This window comes from Dermacentor andersoni, chromosome 1 (genome assembly GCF_023375885.2).
Source record: "Dermacentor andersoni chromosome 1, qqDerAnde1_hic_scaffold, whole genome shotgun sequence".
In the NCBI taxonomy this organism is placed as follows: Eukaryota; Metazoa; Arthropoda; class Arachnida; order Ixodida; family Ixodidae; genus Dermacentor; species Dermacentor andersoni.
The window spans coordinates 95,403,928-95,423,504 of record NC_092814.1 but is presented as its reverse complement, the minus strand read 5'-3'; the positions used below and the strand labels follow the sequence as shown (position 1 = coordinate 95,423,504).

Below are 19,577 nucleotides of genomic sequence, written 5' to 3'. Positions count from 1 at the left end.
AAGCGCATGGGGACGGCTTTCCGCAACTTCGTGGCAAAACACACAGGCCCTGGACATTAGTCTTGGTGGAAAGGGCTGCTTGACAGCAGACTTGATCTCCAAGTTAACCTCATACTATGGATGGGCTCTGAAGACCCACAAAGGAGACGTAGATGCCACTCAAAATGCAGTGATGGCCACATATCATCACATCACATCAAACGATGTGGCTAATCACACTTTGTCCATCAGACCCAAACTCCTGGTGCAAGCAAAATGCTGCAGCGGCCAAGGGTGAGCCGGTTCCAAAACATCCTCGAAAGCTTCCTCCTCATGTTTGTCAGGCTTTACGTCCCATATATGAACGTCTTTCAGATAAGAAACTGCTGCAACGTTGCCAGCGTGGGAAAACTGAAAATAACAATGAAAGCCTGCATTTGATGATCTGGGCACTGGCGCCAAAAGACAGCCACGCTTCTTTATTCATGGTGGAGGCTGCTGTGGCAGAGGCAGTATTAAAGTTCAAAGCAGGCAATGCAAGGGAGGACATAATTAAAGAGCTATGTCTAAATCCAAGCGAGCAAAGTCGCACCTGCATGGCAGAGAAAGATAGGCGTCGAGTGGCAGCATCAGCCAAGAAGCGCAAAGCATCAGAAGATTTGCGCCAGTCCCTCAAAAAGCGACACACAGGTGCTGGGAGTCAGCAGGACTACATGCCTGGTGCCTACTGAGCTGTTCCAGCTGTAAATTTGTGAATAAAATAGGGTTTTGCATGTTTTCTCACTTTTCTCAAAACATGTTTTTGGGTCACTTTACTAGACTGTCGAAGTGATATCTCATGATCTAGAACAGCTAGAGCACTAATTCTTTCTTTAGCAGGAAGCCTAATCTGCATATTACAAAGTGCTGAGAGCAGAATTTCATATTTGTGCACATGTATATTTCCATTTTATTAATTTTCTTATGATGTGGTAGCTTTAGGTCAAGGAAAGAATTTTGATCACCTGCAGAATGGGTAATTAGAATCTCATTTGAAAACTTTTTACAGCATTGCAGTTATTGCACATTATAGTATCTAGCTATGCAATAATATTCACCTTCTGCTGAGCAGTTCTTTTTCCATTGTCTCCGGAAACAATAGAATGGCAGCACTGTCAATCTCCTGAACTAATGGACCTACAAGAAAAATTATTGCATATTTGAAATCAGCACAAAAAACTAACTAGGCTTGTTTATTTTCATCAGATTTGGCCATAAGATGCAGGAAATAATCTCCACAACCCATGTCCCCCCTTAAGGGCAGTAAAAGACATGCATTTATTTTTTCGAGCTTCGTGATTTTGCACAAGTTTTCGCGGCCCCTAGGGGGCCCGGATAATTGTACGTTGACTGTAAACTCACCAAGAGTACGCTTCATATGGTCCGTGGGGCAAACACGCGGTGAAAGGAGGACGAGAACAGAAAGGACTGGCACATTGAGGAATGAACGGGGAATGAAGTATGCGACCGCTTCTTTGAAGGAGCCTGAGCTCAAAAAACAAGGGGTAGGCTGATGCCGAGATGCAGGTGTCCCTCACCCAAACCAAAGCAAACTTTAAAGCAGTGAAACAATACTGAGGTGTCGTGCGCGGTCTGAGAGTATGTGAGGACAGTTGAGCTTGACTTACGAGTTGTGGAGAGAGAATGTCAATTGTGAAAATTTCGGGTTTGGTACCACTGAGCTTGCTATCAGTTGATAAAAATAGCTCATATTCTAAAATATTTGTTTCTGTATGCATCCCCTTTTTATTTGTACTTGAGAATGTCCAACTAGATTTCCATTTTTTTTTAAGACATTTTATTTGCTGTGCATTTTACTAACCCCTCCTTTGTATTGAAATTGGATTAGGTCCTTTTTTTTTTTTTTTTTTTTTCATTTGCTTAATACAGTCGGATACAACTTTAGAAAAGGGGGGCGTTTACTCCTCCGACGCGGATGCACACGGGCATCCACCAGTGGTAGTGCACTCTGTACTGACGTCATGAGCCGGACGGCCGGTGACCCCGCCGATGAAGAAGATGGCCGCCTGCGCTTCGAACTGGGCCAAGTCGCGTCAGTTATGTGCTTCAGCGATAAATGCATTGTTTTATATAAGTACTTTTTCAATTGCAACTGATTCATTTTAAGCTTGGAAAATTAGTAGTAGATACGCCATGTACATGCGAACAAGCGCAAAAGCCATGCAGAGCTGCTCTTTCTACTTTTTTCACTTGCAATGAAGCTAAAGAGCAGACGACGGGCAGCGTTGTAGAAGGCATGGGGTTATTTTTCTGTCTCTATCTGGCATGTGCTGTAGCACGTGAGAGCTCTACTAAAGCAGTCATCAAAATTCAAAAGTCCTTATATATACCGAGAATTGCGCGTTTCAGGAGCAAGATTTTTTGAGCGGGACTATTTTAGTCGCCTAGGCAATCTGCTGTCGTGCTTTAAAGTTGTATCCGACTAGAGAGTGACAGCGTTGGGTGATATGGTTTCAGCTCGTCTTGACATAAAACACAGTTCTGCATCACTCAGGGAATTTTGCGATGGCACTCAGGGAAAACCTGGAAAACTCGGGGAATTTGGAAATGTCAACTTGGTGGATGCCCTGTTACTGAAGAAAATGTCCGATGTGGCGCTTGTTGAAATCTTCCAAGATTGCAGAGACGAAGAAGGTGCATCAGAGGCAGATCCGCTCTTTGCCTTGTCTTCCGCAAGACAGGTTATGGACGCGTTGGATGTTTTGGGCTGTTCCGTCGGCGCACCATGATGATGAAGCCGCATTACATGATTTCGCTTCTTTGGAGCACTGCTTGATGTCAATCATGCAAGAGAAATAAGCTAAAATCGCGCAGTTTCTTCTGCTGAATAAATGTTAGAGAGGTGAGCTCACCTGAAATGAAATCAGTCTATTTTGGTTTTGTTTTTGCATGATACTTCCTGGTGTTCACGTGAAAGTGCATGTAAAGAGAAGCTATATATAACGAAATACTGCAGTCTTTCTTGAATTTCGTTACACCCTGGTTTAATTGTAATCCAATTTACCGTATTTACTCACATAATGATAGCACTTCAAAAAAGATTGACTTAAATTTAAAGGTGGGATCATTAGGCTTGCCCCAAAGCCCAGCTCCGAGAGCTATGAAGCCAGAAAGAAACGCACCAATGCCAGAAAAATGCCGAGAGCAAGTCTGGGCAGTTGGGGGTGGAAACACGCCTCATTTTATTTCAGAGATCCCTGCAGAAACACAACCTCCGCTACACAACTATCTTGTGCGATGGTGACAGTCGTACTTTTGAGCCATAAAGCAAGCTAGAACATGTCATTTTGTTGAAATACAAAAGGAAGACTGCGTCAACTATTTGCAGATGAGAATGGCCACTGCACTTCGGAAATTGGTGAAAAAGTATGAGACTGAAGATGGGCAAAGTCTTGGAGGCAAAAGCAGGTTGGCAGTTCATCTGATAACAAAAGTCTGCTTGTATATGGGCTTGCTCTCAAATCGCATGAAGGGGATGTGGATGCCATGCAGTGTGCTATGATGGCAACTTCCCATCACATCGCATCCACAGACGAGTGCCCTAACCACAGCCTCTGCCAAAACTGTGAGCGTTCTTTGTGCCGACAGAATGCTGCTACAGCCAGAGGAGAACCTGTGCCAGAATGCTGGTACAACTTGCGCAAGGATGTAGCTAAAGCACTACTGCCTGTGTACAAGTGCCTATCTGATAGAAGCCTGCTGGAAAGGTGCCAATGTGGGAAAACTCGGAACCTCAATGACAGTTCTCAATCTGTGATCTAGAGTTTGGTTGCCAAAGAGAAGCATTCATCACTGTTTGCAATGGAAGCTGCAGTGGCTGAGGCTGTCCTGCAGTTCAACACGGGCAACCAGCATTCAGCAGCAGCAATCCTTGGGGAACTCAACATGAATTAGTCAAGAACTAGCTCTGAGAGAGCAGCAGAGAAGGACTTGGGGCACAGCCTCGCATTACTAAGAGGCGTGCAACTTTGGGTGTGCTGAAAAAGGGTGGAACGAAAGCACAGAGACACGATGCACCCGGGTTATTCACCTGGTGCCTACTGACGGCTTTTGATGCAGCAACCAAGTACGCCTGTATTTCTGCCAGTTTTTCGCTGTTGCTGTATACCCATGCAAGTACTGCAAAGGCTCGAGTCAGATGCACATGTGAAGGCTCCTGAGCACACAGCACACCATCATCCGAGTTAGCCACTGTTTGGTGGTGGGAGAACTTGCTCATTTATTTCGTCATCGTTCAGTTCAGCACCAGGTAACACCACGCTGTCAACATCTGCAAAGTCCTCAAATGTAACATCGGCAAAAATCGGCACACCACAGCCTAGCAGGTCATCAGTGATGTCCACATTTGAGCTCGTTGTGGTAAGCGGTAGTTGAGGCTCTTCAGTTGTGGAGTCGGGCTCATTCGGACTGCGAGGCCACCTGCGTTGGTACCATTCGACGCGACCTGTCGATAAGTTCACGAGAAATAGTTCTTGGAGCCAGCAGAGCGCTGTCTGGAACTCAAAACTAAACAAGCAAGCACAGAATGGCTATAGCAGGCCATGCGCAGGATTGCCGCAATAGCCGGCCGAGGATGTGGTGATCTTGATGTTGATGCGACCTGTAATTCAGGTAAAGCCTCCAAGATTTGCATTTGCATTCAAATATCTGAGGAGTAGGGCTCCGACCAAAGCAAGGCCTCAGAGATTACCATCTACCGTGCAATTTCTGCGATCATAGTTGATGCCTTGCCTCTCTGAAGCCATACTTGATGTCTTGTCGAGGTTGCTAGAGGAGATAATGGTGGCAGAGTTGGCGTACGCTACAGCCACTGACGGAGTCCAGATAATCGAATGTAGACCTGGCGGCTGTCTGAAATATAGGTAGTCTTTGCATACGCATTGTCTATAAGCCGTTGGCGGTGCCGCGGAGCTGTTTGAATTACCGAGTATGTCCGCTTTATAGGTGTCCAATTATCGGTTGGCGACTATCAGTTGTGGAATGTTTTTTTCTTGTTTTCTCAAAACCACAATTTTGATGATGATGCCATATTTGAAGTGCAATATCTCTGCTTCTACTGTAATCTTCTGCTTCACTGTAATCTTTCTTTTTTTCCCCCGAAAGGTAAAGTTGTGTAGAGTGCAAATTTACTAAATAACTTTCTTACAATTATTAAAAATATTTTTAAATGTTTTTTTTTAAGTAGTTAGATTGGTTTCGGTCTCTTAAGTTGAGAATGTTCCTATGTGATGTAAAATTAGGTCAGAGCTAAGTTGTTGCTAATTTGCACTCTGTTAGTTTCACATCATTTTTGTATGTCAATTTTTGTTATTCCGTGTACAGTTGAGTAAATAGCTCACCTCCAAGCAAATTATGCAAAAGAGCTGAATTTCTCCAACTTCTAGAAAGTTATTTACTCATAAGACAACTGAATGTATATTTAAAATTAGCACATTGAAATACATAAACTCGGCTAGTTTTAAACTGCTGGATCCCCCCTTATGGGGTGACCAATATTTAAAACCTGGAGGGTGGGCGGAAAGCATTAAAAAATGGAACATTGTTGGAAAAACTGTATGACATGTCAGCCTTGCAGAGGTTGTAGATGAAAAAATGTGCAGCTCTCCTTGCCCCTTGTCAGCTTCCCCTGCTAATTGTTACTTCATTTGCCAAACTTTGTAATGATCACTTTTATTTGAAATGCCTGTCTCATTCTTGTTTTGCTGTGTTGAGAAGCCCCAAAAAAATAGTGGTGTTGTGTATGTTGTGCCATCTAGATGGTGTGCGACTTCAGTGAGCAGCACCAGCCTCAACCTGGTTTTCCATTGGAGGGAATAGGAAAGCGATCTGGAGGTCGCAGAGGCCATCACAGGAACAAGGGGATGCACCATAGTTCTGGACCTGACCTGACAGCTCATCCACCTACAGTGGAGGTAGGTGTGGTTCATCATTCAACTTGTTTGCACTACACTGGCATTGTGTGTGTGTGCTCTGGTATCTACACGTTAGTTTTTATGATGACCTGGGTTTTTTTTTTTTTTCACATGCCGGTTGCTCAGTTTTCTACTAGTTCCATGTCCAGTGGGCTAGGTTTTTTTTTTTTTATGCTAATGTAAACACAAATTATTTTTCTATGATTCTGGTGAAGTTGCACCAGAATCTCACTGTAGGACTATAGTTAAAATATGTGGTTTCATTCAGTATCAGAAGGGTGGAGGCATGGGAAGGACTTGGCTTTCAAATTTGGTGCACTGACCCTATTTCAATGTGTTGCCTCTTTTATGTTTCCAGGTTTTGGAACGGATGAGGGAGCCAGTACGTCATATGCCCTTAACCTACGCTGGTGGCCAGAGTGGTTTTTCTCCTTACTCATTCCCCCAGACTGTGTACTACATGTGTGTTGGGACAGCACAGCCTTTCTATGGTCCTGCCCAAGGCCACCATCCAGTTCCATTTGTTACAGCTATGGTCTCGCCCCCGCCTCCACCACACGTTGCTATGGCAGCTCCAAGTACCATGGCTGGCGAGCCAGTGACAGCGGCACATTATGCTGAACCACCTGTTCTGAGCCCGGCAAGTATATCAGCGGCCCAATTGCTTAACTGCATGGGGGTGATTTCGCTTGGTTTAGAGAATACATTTTATACAGTAGAACCTCATTGATATGATCCTGTATCGTACAATTTTTTGGCACAAACATTTGTTATTGAGAACACAAAAAGCAGCCAAGTACAGTTCTTGTTTTTTACTGGCTAATATATTTTCAGAAAACACAATCTTTTGGCACCAACATTAACATTCGTGACAATTTATCAGGACCAACGTTCAGTAGATTGCCAAGCTGTGATCATGTACCGTATTTACACGATTGTAAGTCGACCCCCCCCTATATTGCGTGACAGGAAAAAAAAGAGCATACCCGACGGCGCATTCGATAAAGAAAATTAGTAGCTGACATGGTCACTGGACTAGTTGTCTTCACTAGTGCTGTCATCGTCATCGTTGCTACGGTCGCACAGCGCGTCGTCCAGCGAAATTTCACATTTCGCAAACGACCGCACCACGACATCTTGTGGAATAGCAGCCCACACCGTATGCACCCAACCACGCAGCTGTCAGGGAGGCTCTTTTGACAGGTTCGGTTGGTCGCGGTTTTCTGCCGCCAGCCACTCGTACTCACGGCGGAGCAGCTCCTTAAAAGGCGAAGATCCGGGCTTGTTTCACGACCATGTCGCACTACACTGGCAGGGACCGATTGCGCATTTCAGCGACGTACGCCGCAAGCTTAGCCTACAGCTCCGGAAAGCGTCCAGACTTCGGCATTTGGGAAATTCCTCACTTGCTGTCACAGGTGAAAATTTCACTTCGCTGCAGTCGGCACTCTTGCACCACCTGTTCAGAAACATAGAACTTGCGGCCCACTGCGCAGCGATTTGTTTCTTCGGTGTGAAGGATGGCAGCCCTGTTGAACGCTGCTGTGAACGAGTGCCGAATGATTAGTGGGCCTGGAGCACTCATGACGACTGAGGAAGCATAGAAGTAGCACATAGCCGGCAGTCAAGTGGAACACGTCACACCAATGCGTTTCGTCAAACTATAGAGAAAGCTAAGTGCAACAGGTAAAGAGAAACCCGCGAGCGGTGTCTGCTCTTCCATGAACTACCGATACTCCCCGCAAGCGCCGCCCTTCTGAGGGTGCCGCCGCAAATGGAACAGCGGCGCTTCCATCAACTATTGACACCCCCCCCCCCCCCCCCCCCCCCTCCATGAGTGTTGTGTGCACTGTAAAACTCTCAAAAATGTTGAAATACCCTTCCGGAAAGCGAACAAACACACGGGATAGCGAAAAAGCTACGGGTAGGGCTATTGAGCGAATATAAAATTGTAACCATGTTGTAGCTCCCGTTGCTCTCGCTTTTTTGGCGGTGCCATGTTTTGGTTTCGATTGTAAGTCGACGCCCCCCCCCCACTTCAGATTTCCCAATGTTAAAAAAGTGGTCAACTTAAAATCTTGTAAACACGGTATGTTTTCCGGCTGCTAGATCCAAAGAACAAGAAAAGGCGCAAGGCATGTGCGATTGAGAGCAGTAGGCGCCTGCTACGGCAGCTTCCACACTGTACTCACCTGCCTATGTCACTTGAAAGTGCCGGCAAGTTTCAACTTACAGTACCAGCAAATCTCCTTGTGGGTCATCGCATTCACAGCTATTGCTTCCAACCCTGTTTTGATGAGCCTTTTCACCTATCAGTTTAACAGCGCGTGTAGCTTCGTGCTGTTGGAAGTGTATGCACGCTTGTGCTGCAGGCAATCTGAAGTGAACATCATGTTTCGCCCTTGTGGCATCTTATTCTGTCTGCCACCAGTGTGATGTTGTTTCTGGTCGCTAGAGAGTTTTAGAATTGGGGCCCAGAGAAGAGAGCGGGCCACAACTGAGGATGTGCAGAACACAAGCCAGCCTTGGGTCTTTGCATTAGGGTCAACCCAAAGACCCTAAACTCGAAAAATAGCATGGGTTCCCAAGCTCGCGTGGGCAACGAGCATTCTTGTGATAGCCAAGAGACGTGAGCTGCAACCATCCAGAGCTCAGGGCGCCAACGTACGCGGTCGCGTTTCACTCCATCTTAAATCGACATGCAGTAAAACCTTGATAATTCGAACTCTGTTAATTTGAAATTTCGGTTACCATATTTAATTGCATATAATGATCGCACTCACGTAATGATCACACCTCTGAAATTTGTTTTCAAAATTCAATTTTTTCGTTCCCATGTAATGATCACACCCCAAACATGTTGCAGCGATATGTTTTGTGCAAAGTCTAGCTGATCATGAATGCTATGCAAATGACTCAAGGCTTACCAATCAGTCTACACGCACCAAACATATTCTTAAGCAGATGCCCCATTTCATTCGTTTCATCACTTTCTGTACTTCAAGAAAAAGAAATCTGCTACCAAACTTGCCTTGGCTTCATTATTTGTAGGCTTTATAATGGTTGTGGTGAACAACAAAAAAAATGTGCCTTTCGATTCCTCTTGTCTGTACTCGTGGGCACGCAACAAATCGTGTGCGGCAACGATGGTAGACAAGTTTACATTGATATGTTAAAGTGCACGCTATTCATCGCCGGCGCTTGTGACATAGCTAAAATATTCGCCCACCCTTAGCAGAAACGGGCCGTATTGGCATTGTAAGGAAGACAAATGCGGCAGTTTTTGCAGCATACCCACCATGTGTTTGTCACTGGCAGCTAAATGTACCCATCTCTCTCTCTGTCCCCCCAAAGTGGACATGGCTACGTTGTTGCTGAAAAGTTGCTGATATTAACAATATTATTCATTACTGATAAGGAAAAATAAAGGGAAAGTAAAGATGTCCGCAGTAGGGGGAGGGGGAGATTAGTACGAGATGATTGAAAGATTAGTGGAAGAAAAAAAGGGGAAACGACAAACGGAGGTATACAAAAACAAAGTGCTCGGTGGGGGTTCAGAAAGTTTTGTGTTTCGAATTTGCCATGTTTTTTGTTTTTCCTTTTTTTCCTTCTCTTTAACGTAGGTAGGACATTAGGCAATATAATAGCGAGCTTGGTGGCACAACCCACCACCCCTTTCCAAAGGGGACGCTCACGGCATCCATCCATCCATCCATCCATGACCGTGTGCACCTCCCATTCTTGGAGGTTATGGAGCAGGCCAATGAAAGCCAAGCCAGCGGAAGAAAAAGATCCAACATGGAGGCCTCCAAAAGCGTGTAGCGTGGAACAATCTATTTAGTCCGAGAAATCGGTTGCAAAAATGCATTAGCTCAATGGGAACCCTGACCGTGCATTTATGAAGTCCAGAATATCCATCAAGTCTGAATTTTTGGAGTCAAGCACCACTCGTGTGCCGGCTTTAGCGCGTGCCCACTTTAACGGCGGTTATCGATTCCGTGAACATCATCTACAGCTTTGTTGAGTGCAGCGGTGGTGATATTTATATGCTATGTGTTGCGAGCCAGCTGGAGAACATCGCACTTGGGACGGTGAACTGCTGCACCAATCAGTGATAAAGATGATGGACATGGAAAATAAAGGCCTTTTTTTTTAAGGGAAGTTCATCTTTTTTTTTTTTTCTTTTCATTTGGTTTGAAAATCTGCTTAATTCGAGGAATTTTTGAGGTCCGGCGGCTCTGAATTATCGAGGTTTCACTGCACAATAGTTGGTTGCAGAGCAAACTTGCCGTGGTCCGTTTTAGGCATGTTTAGCGGCAAGAGATACTAGCTGAGGTCGGGTCAGCGTTCGTTTTTCTGGCTAACTTTTTCCCACCTTCTTTTCTAGAGCGTATTTTTTTCTTCTTCTTCTTTTCTGTAATGTGTGTACGTGGTTCTACTATAATATAGTGACCTGAATTTGTATGGAAACATAGACCTACAAGGTCACAGATATACAATCAAAATAGAAATTATATGCCACGGGGAAAAACCAATGACAGTTATTTGAACAGGTACATCTGGAAGTGAACAAGACTATTTTTTTCATTGCACTTTGTTTTTCATTTATTTATATCAGTCCAAGGAAGAAGTGGCCAGCCCTGTGACCATCAGCACTAGTGAGCAGTCGCCAGCAATTTTGGATGATGTGGAATCAGCAGAACTATTGGCCAGTACTGTTTCTAGTGAGGCAGATGAAGCAGTGCATGAGATAGCCAAACCTGCATCTCCCCTGCCAACCACTTCGCCGAGTAATGTGCTTGAAGCAGCCGTGCCTGTTGTTGAGCAAACTCTAGCTGCGACTGCAGTAGAAGAGCCAGCTCCTGTGCCCTCTGTGGTGAATGGCTCCGGACCAGCCAGGCGCTGCTGGGCTGACCTGTTCAAGGCGGGCTCCAGTGAAGTGGAAGAATCAAGTAAGCGGCAACAAGTGGTGCCCCTTGCACATGATGGTGCCACGAGTGACTGTGAGGAGGAGGTGCGACTACGCCGGGCATCTGCACCAGAGTCTGGCGACACCAGGCTTGGGTGTGAGTTTCTCAGGCCTTTTTGGTCATTACCTTCGGTTCCATGAAATTCGCGGTTTTCCCCGGCACACCAGACTTCCGACTTGTGCGTACGCATGGGGAGTGGTTTTTATCAGGCCAGTACACATGACCTACCAATGGGCAGAAGTGTTTTTTGAAATTCACATTTGAATCGATGATACACCAGCTAATTTAGCCGTAATGTTAAACCAAAGATATGCTTTTGCAAAAATTGTTAACAAATCAAAAGCAAAGGCGTGAGCTTGTGAGATTATCTTATGTATGTGAATGCTTACGTCAACTTCATTTTCAGGGGCTTTGCGCAACTGCACTGTCAATCACACACCTCCATTGATTCAACCCAGGGGCTTGGAGAACGGCAAGAACTGGTGCTATATCAATGCCGTATCCTTTTAACCATGATGATGCATAATAATGATTTGGTTGTATGTTAAGTATGAGATACTTTTGCTTATACGGGTGTATGATAACTGCAGAGGGCTTTTTTTTTTGTATTCAAAATAAGACATTTTTACAAGGATTATTCTGGCTTACACGAACAGAAATGCCATGAATGCAGCTGCCACTGTTAAGGGGGGGACATATAGACCAGCCGATTTTGATGAAATTTTGCACAAAAGTTAGCAATATCACATAAACAAAACTGTGAAAATACGGCTGAAATATCTCGTACTTTTTTTGTTTACAAAATATTTCTGCTTTCATTTTTGCAAAATGCCTGCACACCTGTAAATTGATGCTAGGAGTTCAAGCAAACATTGATAGCACTCCTACATGTATTCTACATACAATGACATTCGTGTAATTTTTTAACCTAACAAGAATTTTTTTATATTCTCATTCTTTGGCAGCTACTCCAGTTGCATGAAAATCTTGACCGTGAAACAAAAGGTAATAAATTATTGAAGCAACTATTTTGAAAGCAAAACATGTCATTGTGTGCAGTGATGCACAATGAGTGTAACAAAACGAACGGTGTAAAAATATTCATAATGGTGTCCAAGATATTGGCTTTGCAAGTTGACCTTGGTGGTAGAAAAGTTTTGAGAAAAAGGTGTTCAAGGTTTCGGGCCATGTTTATTAGACTACAAACCACTGGCCTTGTTGCAGGTGTCAGATTGATCGCTTGGCTTCTTGGATATTTTATGCTTGCCTTCTTGTGCTTTTTGTGCCATCTTCTTGCGCAAGGCATCTTTCTCGGCCGCTTGACGGAGTCCATGTCCTGCAGGTTTTACGCCAAGTGAGGTGCAAAACTCTGTATAAGCTCGAAGGGGGCCACTGTTCAAGCAACACACTGCCTCGCTCACAGCTGTCTCTACAGCAATCAGGGAAGCATTTTTATCCTTTGGCATGGTTGACCAAATCACAGAGTGCAGGCTTTCTGCTGCATTTTGAGTTTTTTTCCCTTTGCAACGCTCCGGCAACTGAGGCTCTGAGACGCTGGAAAACTGGCAATATCGCCTCAGCTACACGTGCTACATGCGCCGGGAAGTTTGCACCGAAATATTCGTGCCAGGGGCTCTGTCGTGCTAGTAGGAAGAGCCTAACAGACAAAACCTTTACTTTTGGTGAAATTGGTGTGCATGTGCTAGCTACTCTTGCCGATCTCATCGCTTCACATCGTTAGAAAGCACGGACTGCTGCGTCGGCTCTACCGACACTAGCGTTGGTTGTGCGTCCCAAGTCCTAACCCGACGCCCTACGGCTGCTTTAGAGCTCCGATGCAGGCGCCATTGCTCGCTGTTCAGAACTTGCTACGTATCATATGGGAATAAACATTGGTTCATGCCGAATAAATTTTATCTGCCTTCAATAAAGACGGGCGATTTTGGCGAAGCCAACACCGGTTCTGGGCACGCCTGGACTACATTGTGTACAAATACAGTTGTGCAAAAGCTTTGCCCCTGTAGCTTTCGCTTCATAGCCAAGAAAAGTTGTCTTCCAGTTTACAGTATGGTCGAGCGGAGCTAGCGGCGTGGTAATCCTTGGCTGAGGTGCTAAACAACGAAAATTAGGCTGAGAGCGCGACAAGCGAACTAGATACTAGGAAGGTGTGTGCTGCAGTGGCTTCAGCGGGTGGGTGTCTGTCCCCAGGCCTGGTATAACATGAAACTATTCCAATCTGTTTTTATGTCCGTATGGGCAAGTCCCAAGTCATTTTGACCTATCACGAAGGGCTAATGGCAGATTTGGAATAAAATGTTGTAGTTTTGCCCAAAAGGAGAAGCATCGATTCCAGTAGCAAATTAGTAGACAGCTATACTAAGTAAGGATAGTAGTACTATTGGCCTTATGAACTTGTAGACATTTGCTTACTAACTAAATTAGCAGCTTATGTGGGATGTGTGCACAAGCAAACATGAACGCATCCATTTGATGACCGCGGAACCCCATTGTTAAAACGCTGGAGTCAGGAAGTGCAACAGAACAGCGAGCGTATTGACCTTCGTGCTGCTTTGCTTCAAAGCAAACAAAGCGGCGAAAACACAGCGCACATGAAGCTATCAGCACTCACTGTCTGCATCGCAGATCGCTTTCAATGTAGGCCACGCCATACACAGCAGCCACAGGAGTAGAACCCCTCCCCTTCTTGTGCGAGCCGTCGTACGTCATTCTTCCTCCCCGCTTAAATTTTCCCCCTTGCCCGCGTGAGATTGAGCCCCCATCGTCAGCTCACCCTTGCGTGCTTTCACTCGCACATACGGCGCGCGACGCCGATGTTATCACTCCTGGACTTTATACAGAAAATCACTGCACCGGCAACGGCATATATGCATCTCCATTGTCCATATAACCACTATCGCAACATAAACAGATTACAGTAGTTGTATGTTATACTAGCCCGCGGATGATTGCGGCTCTCTGGGTCTGTGGTGACATATGGTGACCCAGAAATTATGTTACAGCGTCGATTGGGCCACATCATTTGAAAACATTTTTCGCTATCATCATTAGCGTCAACGCGGCAATGTGTAGTTCGATCATAGTGCCATCGTTTTCAGTTTTAGGCTTGTAGCGCAGCTCAGGACGAGCAAAAAAGGAAGGAGGTAGGGGTAATCAAAGGGAACGGAAAACTGAGTGAGCGCTCACTCTGTTTTCCGTTCCCTTTGATTACCCCTACCTCCTTCCTTTTTTGCTCTTCCTGAGCTGCGCTACAAGCCTAAAACAGTCATGACATACCAACTCGCCCAAACTGCCACGCTTTTGACCATCGTTTTCAGCTTTACAGGAAAACGTGCGCCGTGCCGCTGTTCGACCCACTCTTGTATATTCTAGCACGCTATAGCTTCAAAGCACGCTTCTACTATGTACTTTGTGTTGGTCTATTCTTTGTTTTGTGGTGGTTTTGAAGTGTGCTGCCATATTACATATTCCATTACACCACCAAAATTCAGATTGGCCTGCTCCAAAGTGCAGTCCAAAGTGTGCTTCAAAATGCAATTTTACTTGCTCCAAAAGATTGCTTAAAAATGACTGGGCATTCCCACCCCCTGTCATGCCTTAAAAATCAGTAATTAGTAATTGTACCTTTAATAAGGGACCATCTATGCAATTGCTAGCCAGTAACTCATTTGTCCTTCTTCAGGGGATCTGTTCCAGAGTTATTTGGTAGTTTTAGATTTTACATTACCGGAAACACTCTTGCATTATTTCGCCTGGAATTTACAATATTAGTAGTTGGTATGGTTTACCTGCAGTGCAGGTTGTTCCTGTAGCTCTATCACACGGAGTGCAGCCTAGCCTAGCATAGCAGAAGAATGTGAGAAGTTGATGGGTTTGTATTAGCAGATTTTGCAGACTGACAACACTCTTAAGTGTAATGTTTGCAAGATAAGTGTTTTTCTTGACGTAGATATTTAGAACCTCCAAGCCTTATTGGCTTGTCCAGCTTTCTACAACCTGCTGTGCAGCTTGCCTCTGGTACCTGGTATGCCTGGTTCCAATGGAACACCTCTCTTGGAGTGCCTGTGAGTATCCTTTTGCTTTAGAAACCTTAGAGGCCTGCTAGAAGCAGTGTGATGCTCTGATGGTGACAAGCTGATGCCATACTGTGCTCCACCTAGCTCTAATGATATTCTGGACTCTTAAGCTTTTCTGGTTTTAGCCCCAAAATAGCATTTATTTTTAAATAGCAGGTTATGACCCATGATCTCCTAAAGTTGTATTCCGGGTTTATTTCAGTTTTGATATTGCCATGTGTTGATATTGCCTCGTCTTCTGTGCATACTGCCAGCTTCTAAATCTTGCAATATTATGCACAACCAGATGCAGCCATGTTCTTATTCCAGTCTGTGTGGAGTCATCCCCTCAGAAGTGCGATGTGATTAGCCAAAACTGTGGATGTCGGTGAGCCAGTTAAATTGCTACACATACTGAACATAAGTCTGTGTTGGCCAAAAGGCGAAGCATCGAGTGCGATAGCAAATTAAGCAAGGTAAGCACAGCAGCCACAGGGAGCGAATTTACGTTTGTACTGTCTCTCGCTTCAACACGCACTACACGTCAAAAGCACAGCACATACGAAGCTACCGGCACTGGGCGCACTTTGTCCATATCGCAGAACGCTTTGAAGATGGGACCCGCACAGGTATGCACTTCGTTCACATCGCAGATCGCTTTCAAGAAACAGTGGCCACACCAGAAGCAGTGGGCGCGTTTCTGCCCCGCCTTCCACCCTCGCTCGCTATATTGAGCCGCGATCGTCGGCTGACCCTCGCAAGTCAGTTGTCAGCACGTGTAGACATGGCAAAAGTCTGTTTTATACACCCGATATAGAAAAAAAAGGTTGCCATCAATTTACTTCGCTGTAGCCGATAATCCGTTGTAGCACGGTCCATTGAAGGCAAACTTCAAACTCGGACATATTGAATTATTGTCTCTATCGAACAGTTGTAAAATCCACTTCAAGATCCCATGCCAAAGTATAGAATGTACTGCACATACAGTGAAATCTCAATGTAACGAACTTCAGGGGACCGCGGTAAATTTTGTTATTCTGAAAGATTATTAGTGAAAGCCCCAAAATTAACCATTCTGGCGGTCAAGTTGTCGCCATATGAGCTATCCATGAAAATGTCGCTGTTGGCTCTTGGCATGCGCTGTTGCTCTTTTCCATAAATTCCGCATCCACGCACCATTGAAGCACCGTATAATAATAGTGACGCGTGCAAAATAGACGCTGACGCGGAGAAAATTACCGACAAAAGGTTAGCTCGATGTCGCCTCCAAAGCGCAATGTTTCTTGCCTTTTGTTTGTTTTTCACATTTCTTGCCATGGACACCGCAACTGTCTTCATTCGAGGCAGACACCTTAGCTATGTCAAAGCACAACCGCGCCGAAACGACACTGTTTGGAAGGTGCAAGGCTCGTCACTGTGCAGCTTGAGGTTCTGCACTGAATTTCATTCAGGCTCACATGGTTTTACATTAGTGGGAATGGACTCAGATGAGAGCCGCTTTCGAAACTAAGTCTGTGTGTAGTGTCGGCAGTCACCAAAGCAGCAGCTTATGGGGAAGGGCCGAGAACGAAGAGGCCGTGAGGAGGCGGAACAGTAATCGGTATTCAAGAAAAGGTGCGCAAACGTTTTAGGGTGGTCGATAAGCGAGAGCGATTGGTTCAAACATGTAATCTGTTACAATATCCAAAACAAGTCTGACTGGCCCATTGCCCTCGTATGATGATTGGTATTGTAACGGACGTGCAGCAGAGTATGTTCATGTGTAATTCGTAGTACAGTTGTGCTGATGGTGCACGGCGCGTATCCATACAGGCTAGTTTGCTTCAGCAGTGCATCCACATTTCCACTCTCAAAAGTTTTTAAATTAACAAAACAATTCGAGTAGCTAGCCTGCCACTTATTGGCTAATTTCCGAGATTGACTGCAGTTTCCGAGCAGGGCAACAGGACTCTTGATCTTTGGTGCTTCATTTCAAATGCGCATAGGAAAGTCGAACAAAACTAAGAAAAAAAACTTGGGTTACACATACCTTGCCTTCCTTCCTGCAGTTAAAATTTTTTCTGTGTGATTGTAGTAACACAGCTTTCAAACAGAAACGTGATGGGGCTTCAGGGTGTCTACTGTTGGATCTGGAGGACAATCCCAATTGCTGTCCCCCAGATTTTGGAACTTGCCGTTGGGTGCGGGAGTTGGCCGAGGTTGAGAAGGACGTCGAGATGAAAACTGGAGGTTTATTTCATAATTTACAGTGAGAGTACTAAGAAATTAAGTCATAAAGTCATTACGGGCCGGCAGCAACTCGGACGCTGCGGCCTGTGTCAAGAAGCTCGAAAGAGATGAATGAAGGAATGCTGTCTTGCTGCTCCCGGTCTCTGGCTTTTAACCCTTTCAGTGTCTCGAAGTCACGTCACGTTCGGCCAATTGGCGAACCCGCTCAGGTGGCGTCATTTTCGGCCAATGGTAGGCGCCCGTGCGATTGTGTCACACCCAGTGCAGAGGGTCGCTCCTTGGGCCCCAATTGTCCGAGGGCTTACTTTTCTCTCTGCGATGTTGCTTTGCTGACTTGCAAGCGCCGTCACAATAGGCGGAAGGGGGCGACGTTTCAGTGCTGCAAAGCAGCTTTGCTCGGGACCTGCATTACCTAGAACCGTGCCAGGCTCCTGCTACACTTTCGGGAAGAGTCAAGCAGTGAATAGCTCCACCTGCGGCGCACGAGGGGGGGGACGCGAACTCGTTTGCACGTGCCGCGCCTTGGGAATGGGGTAGATGTGCTTCTGTGCTCCTTAATTAGCTGTGGCGCGATTCGATGTGGTCTGGTGAACTCGAAGGAGGCTCAGGAAAAGGTCCCGTATCTAACACTACCAACTGGGAAAACCAGGAATTCTCGGGGAATTTGTGATTCTATTAGGGAAAATTAGCTGGAATTCTATCGAAAGTGAATGAAAGTCTCAGTAATGCTGGCTCGAGTCACACGGAGGAATCGTAACAAATATTCTTTGACGCCGTGTCGTCGAATGGAGGAGTTGCCAGTGTACAGTCGACGATTGACCTTCCGTACACCCTATAATTCGGGCGGCTTCACAACACCACCACATACTCAATAGAGTCAATGTATAAAAATGTCTGAAATTTCGGATGCAAGAACATAGTCCGATTTTCTGAAATTTTTCCGTGGCAGCAAGTCCGAAACTTCATTAGTCAAAGCCACCACCATCGCCATTTTGTTTGCCTCGCTGCCTTAAACCGCGCACGTAGATCCGCTGGCAGCTGTAGCCACTAACGCTGCAATGCTAGGCCTAGCTGCTTCAACGTTTGCAATTAAAGGGACACTAAACCGATACGATAAATCAGTTTAGACTAATGAAGCATTGTTTGAGAACTCTGCAGGCAGTGATTTCAAAAAAATAGTTTATTAGATGAGAAAATGAAGGTCCAAGTATCAGTATTTGAATTTCGCGCCGAAACCCCAGCGCCGGTACGTCAATGTGATGTCAGGGAGTCCAAAGTATGTTCTCGCATTTGGGCCGCGTTGGCTGAATAAAGGTTCGCGAAACTTGCCATGCTTAATATTTGGTTCCTTTAGAACACAATGTAGCCAATCTGTACCGCTATATATAATTAGTAGGCTCTAGAAGATGCCATCAAACTCCAAGACGTCACAGCCCCCTGGTGCGGGAACTTAAGTAGGCGTCGCCACCCATATTTCGTTCTTGCGCTTTTTCTGGCTTACCAAACATCTTATTGTTGTAAGAGTGGTGTTTTTGGTGTTGTAGAACAATAATTTACTGATGCAGAAAAAATCATATTTCACTTTAGTGTCCCTTTAAGCTTCTTGCCATTCTGTGCCGTGTTTTTCATTGAACGAATTTGCCGCTGTTAGCAATGGCACCGACTCCGCCTTTGGGGTCCTCTCGATTGGCTTCGAAGCTCAGAAAGCACGACACATTGCTTAAGCCGGTGTCCGAAAATCAGCTTAGCATCAATAAAAAAATGTTACGCGGTGAAGCATACGCAATAGTATTGTGGTGAAGCATGAGCGTGGGAAGGGCCAATAGTCACAGAGCACAGTATGCATTCCTTAACTATATGCGTGTGCACCCGCCATCTCCTGTCACAAGTACGAGCACCGATATGCCTAATAATCAGGCCTTCGGAGCTGTTTTGGATGTGCCTGTGGCATCTTGAGCTCTTAAGGGCAAAGACGCATTCTTTTTTTCAATCTCCCCAATTTTTCTGACGTTTCCACGGCCCCTAGGAAGTCCAAAAAATGGGACGTTGACTGTACATCTGACCAAGAGGATGCTTCAAATGGTCCATGGAGCAAACACGCGGCGCAAGGAGGATGAGAACAGAAAGGTCCCACGCATTGAGAAATGAACGGGAAAGGAAGCGTGCCACTGCTTCTTTGAAGGAGTTTGAGCTCAAAAAAGAAAGTGTTGGCTGAAGCCGAGATGCAGGTGTCCCTCTACCCAAACCAAAATAAACTCTAAAGCAGTGAAACGCAACGCTGAGGCGTTGTGCGTGGGCGAAGGGTATGCCAGGGCACATCGTTCTCTTGGTAAACAGCGCAAAGGGACACAGAC

The 19,577-nt window shown here is 45.4% G+C and overlaps 1 protein-coding gene across 1 annotated transcript in view; it reads left to right on the top strand.

The window, feature by feature from the left end:
- LOC126543282 (ubiquitin carboxyl-terminal hydrolase 10-like) overlaps window positions 1-19,577 on the top strand; it is a 105,238-nt gene that overhangs the window by 41,552 nt on the left and 44,109 nt on the right. Inside the window, exons 5-9 of the mRNA XM_055061803.2 lie at window positions 5,796-5,951; window positions 6,310-6,591; window positions 10,570-11,017; window positions 11,328-11,419; window positions 14,897-15,003. Of these exons, the coding sequence (XP_054917778.1) occupies window positions 5,796-5,951; window positions 6,310-6,591; window positions 10,570-11,017; window positions 11,328-11,419; window positions 14,897-15,003 (1,085 nt within the window). The remainder of the gene's footprint in view (window positions 1-5,795; window positions 5,952-6,309; window positions 6,592-10,569; window positions 11,018-11,327; window positions 11,420-14,896; window positions 15,004-19,577) is intronic.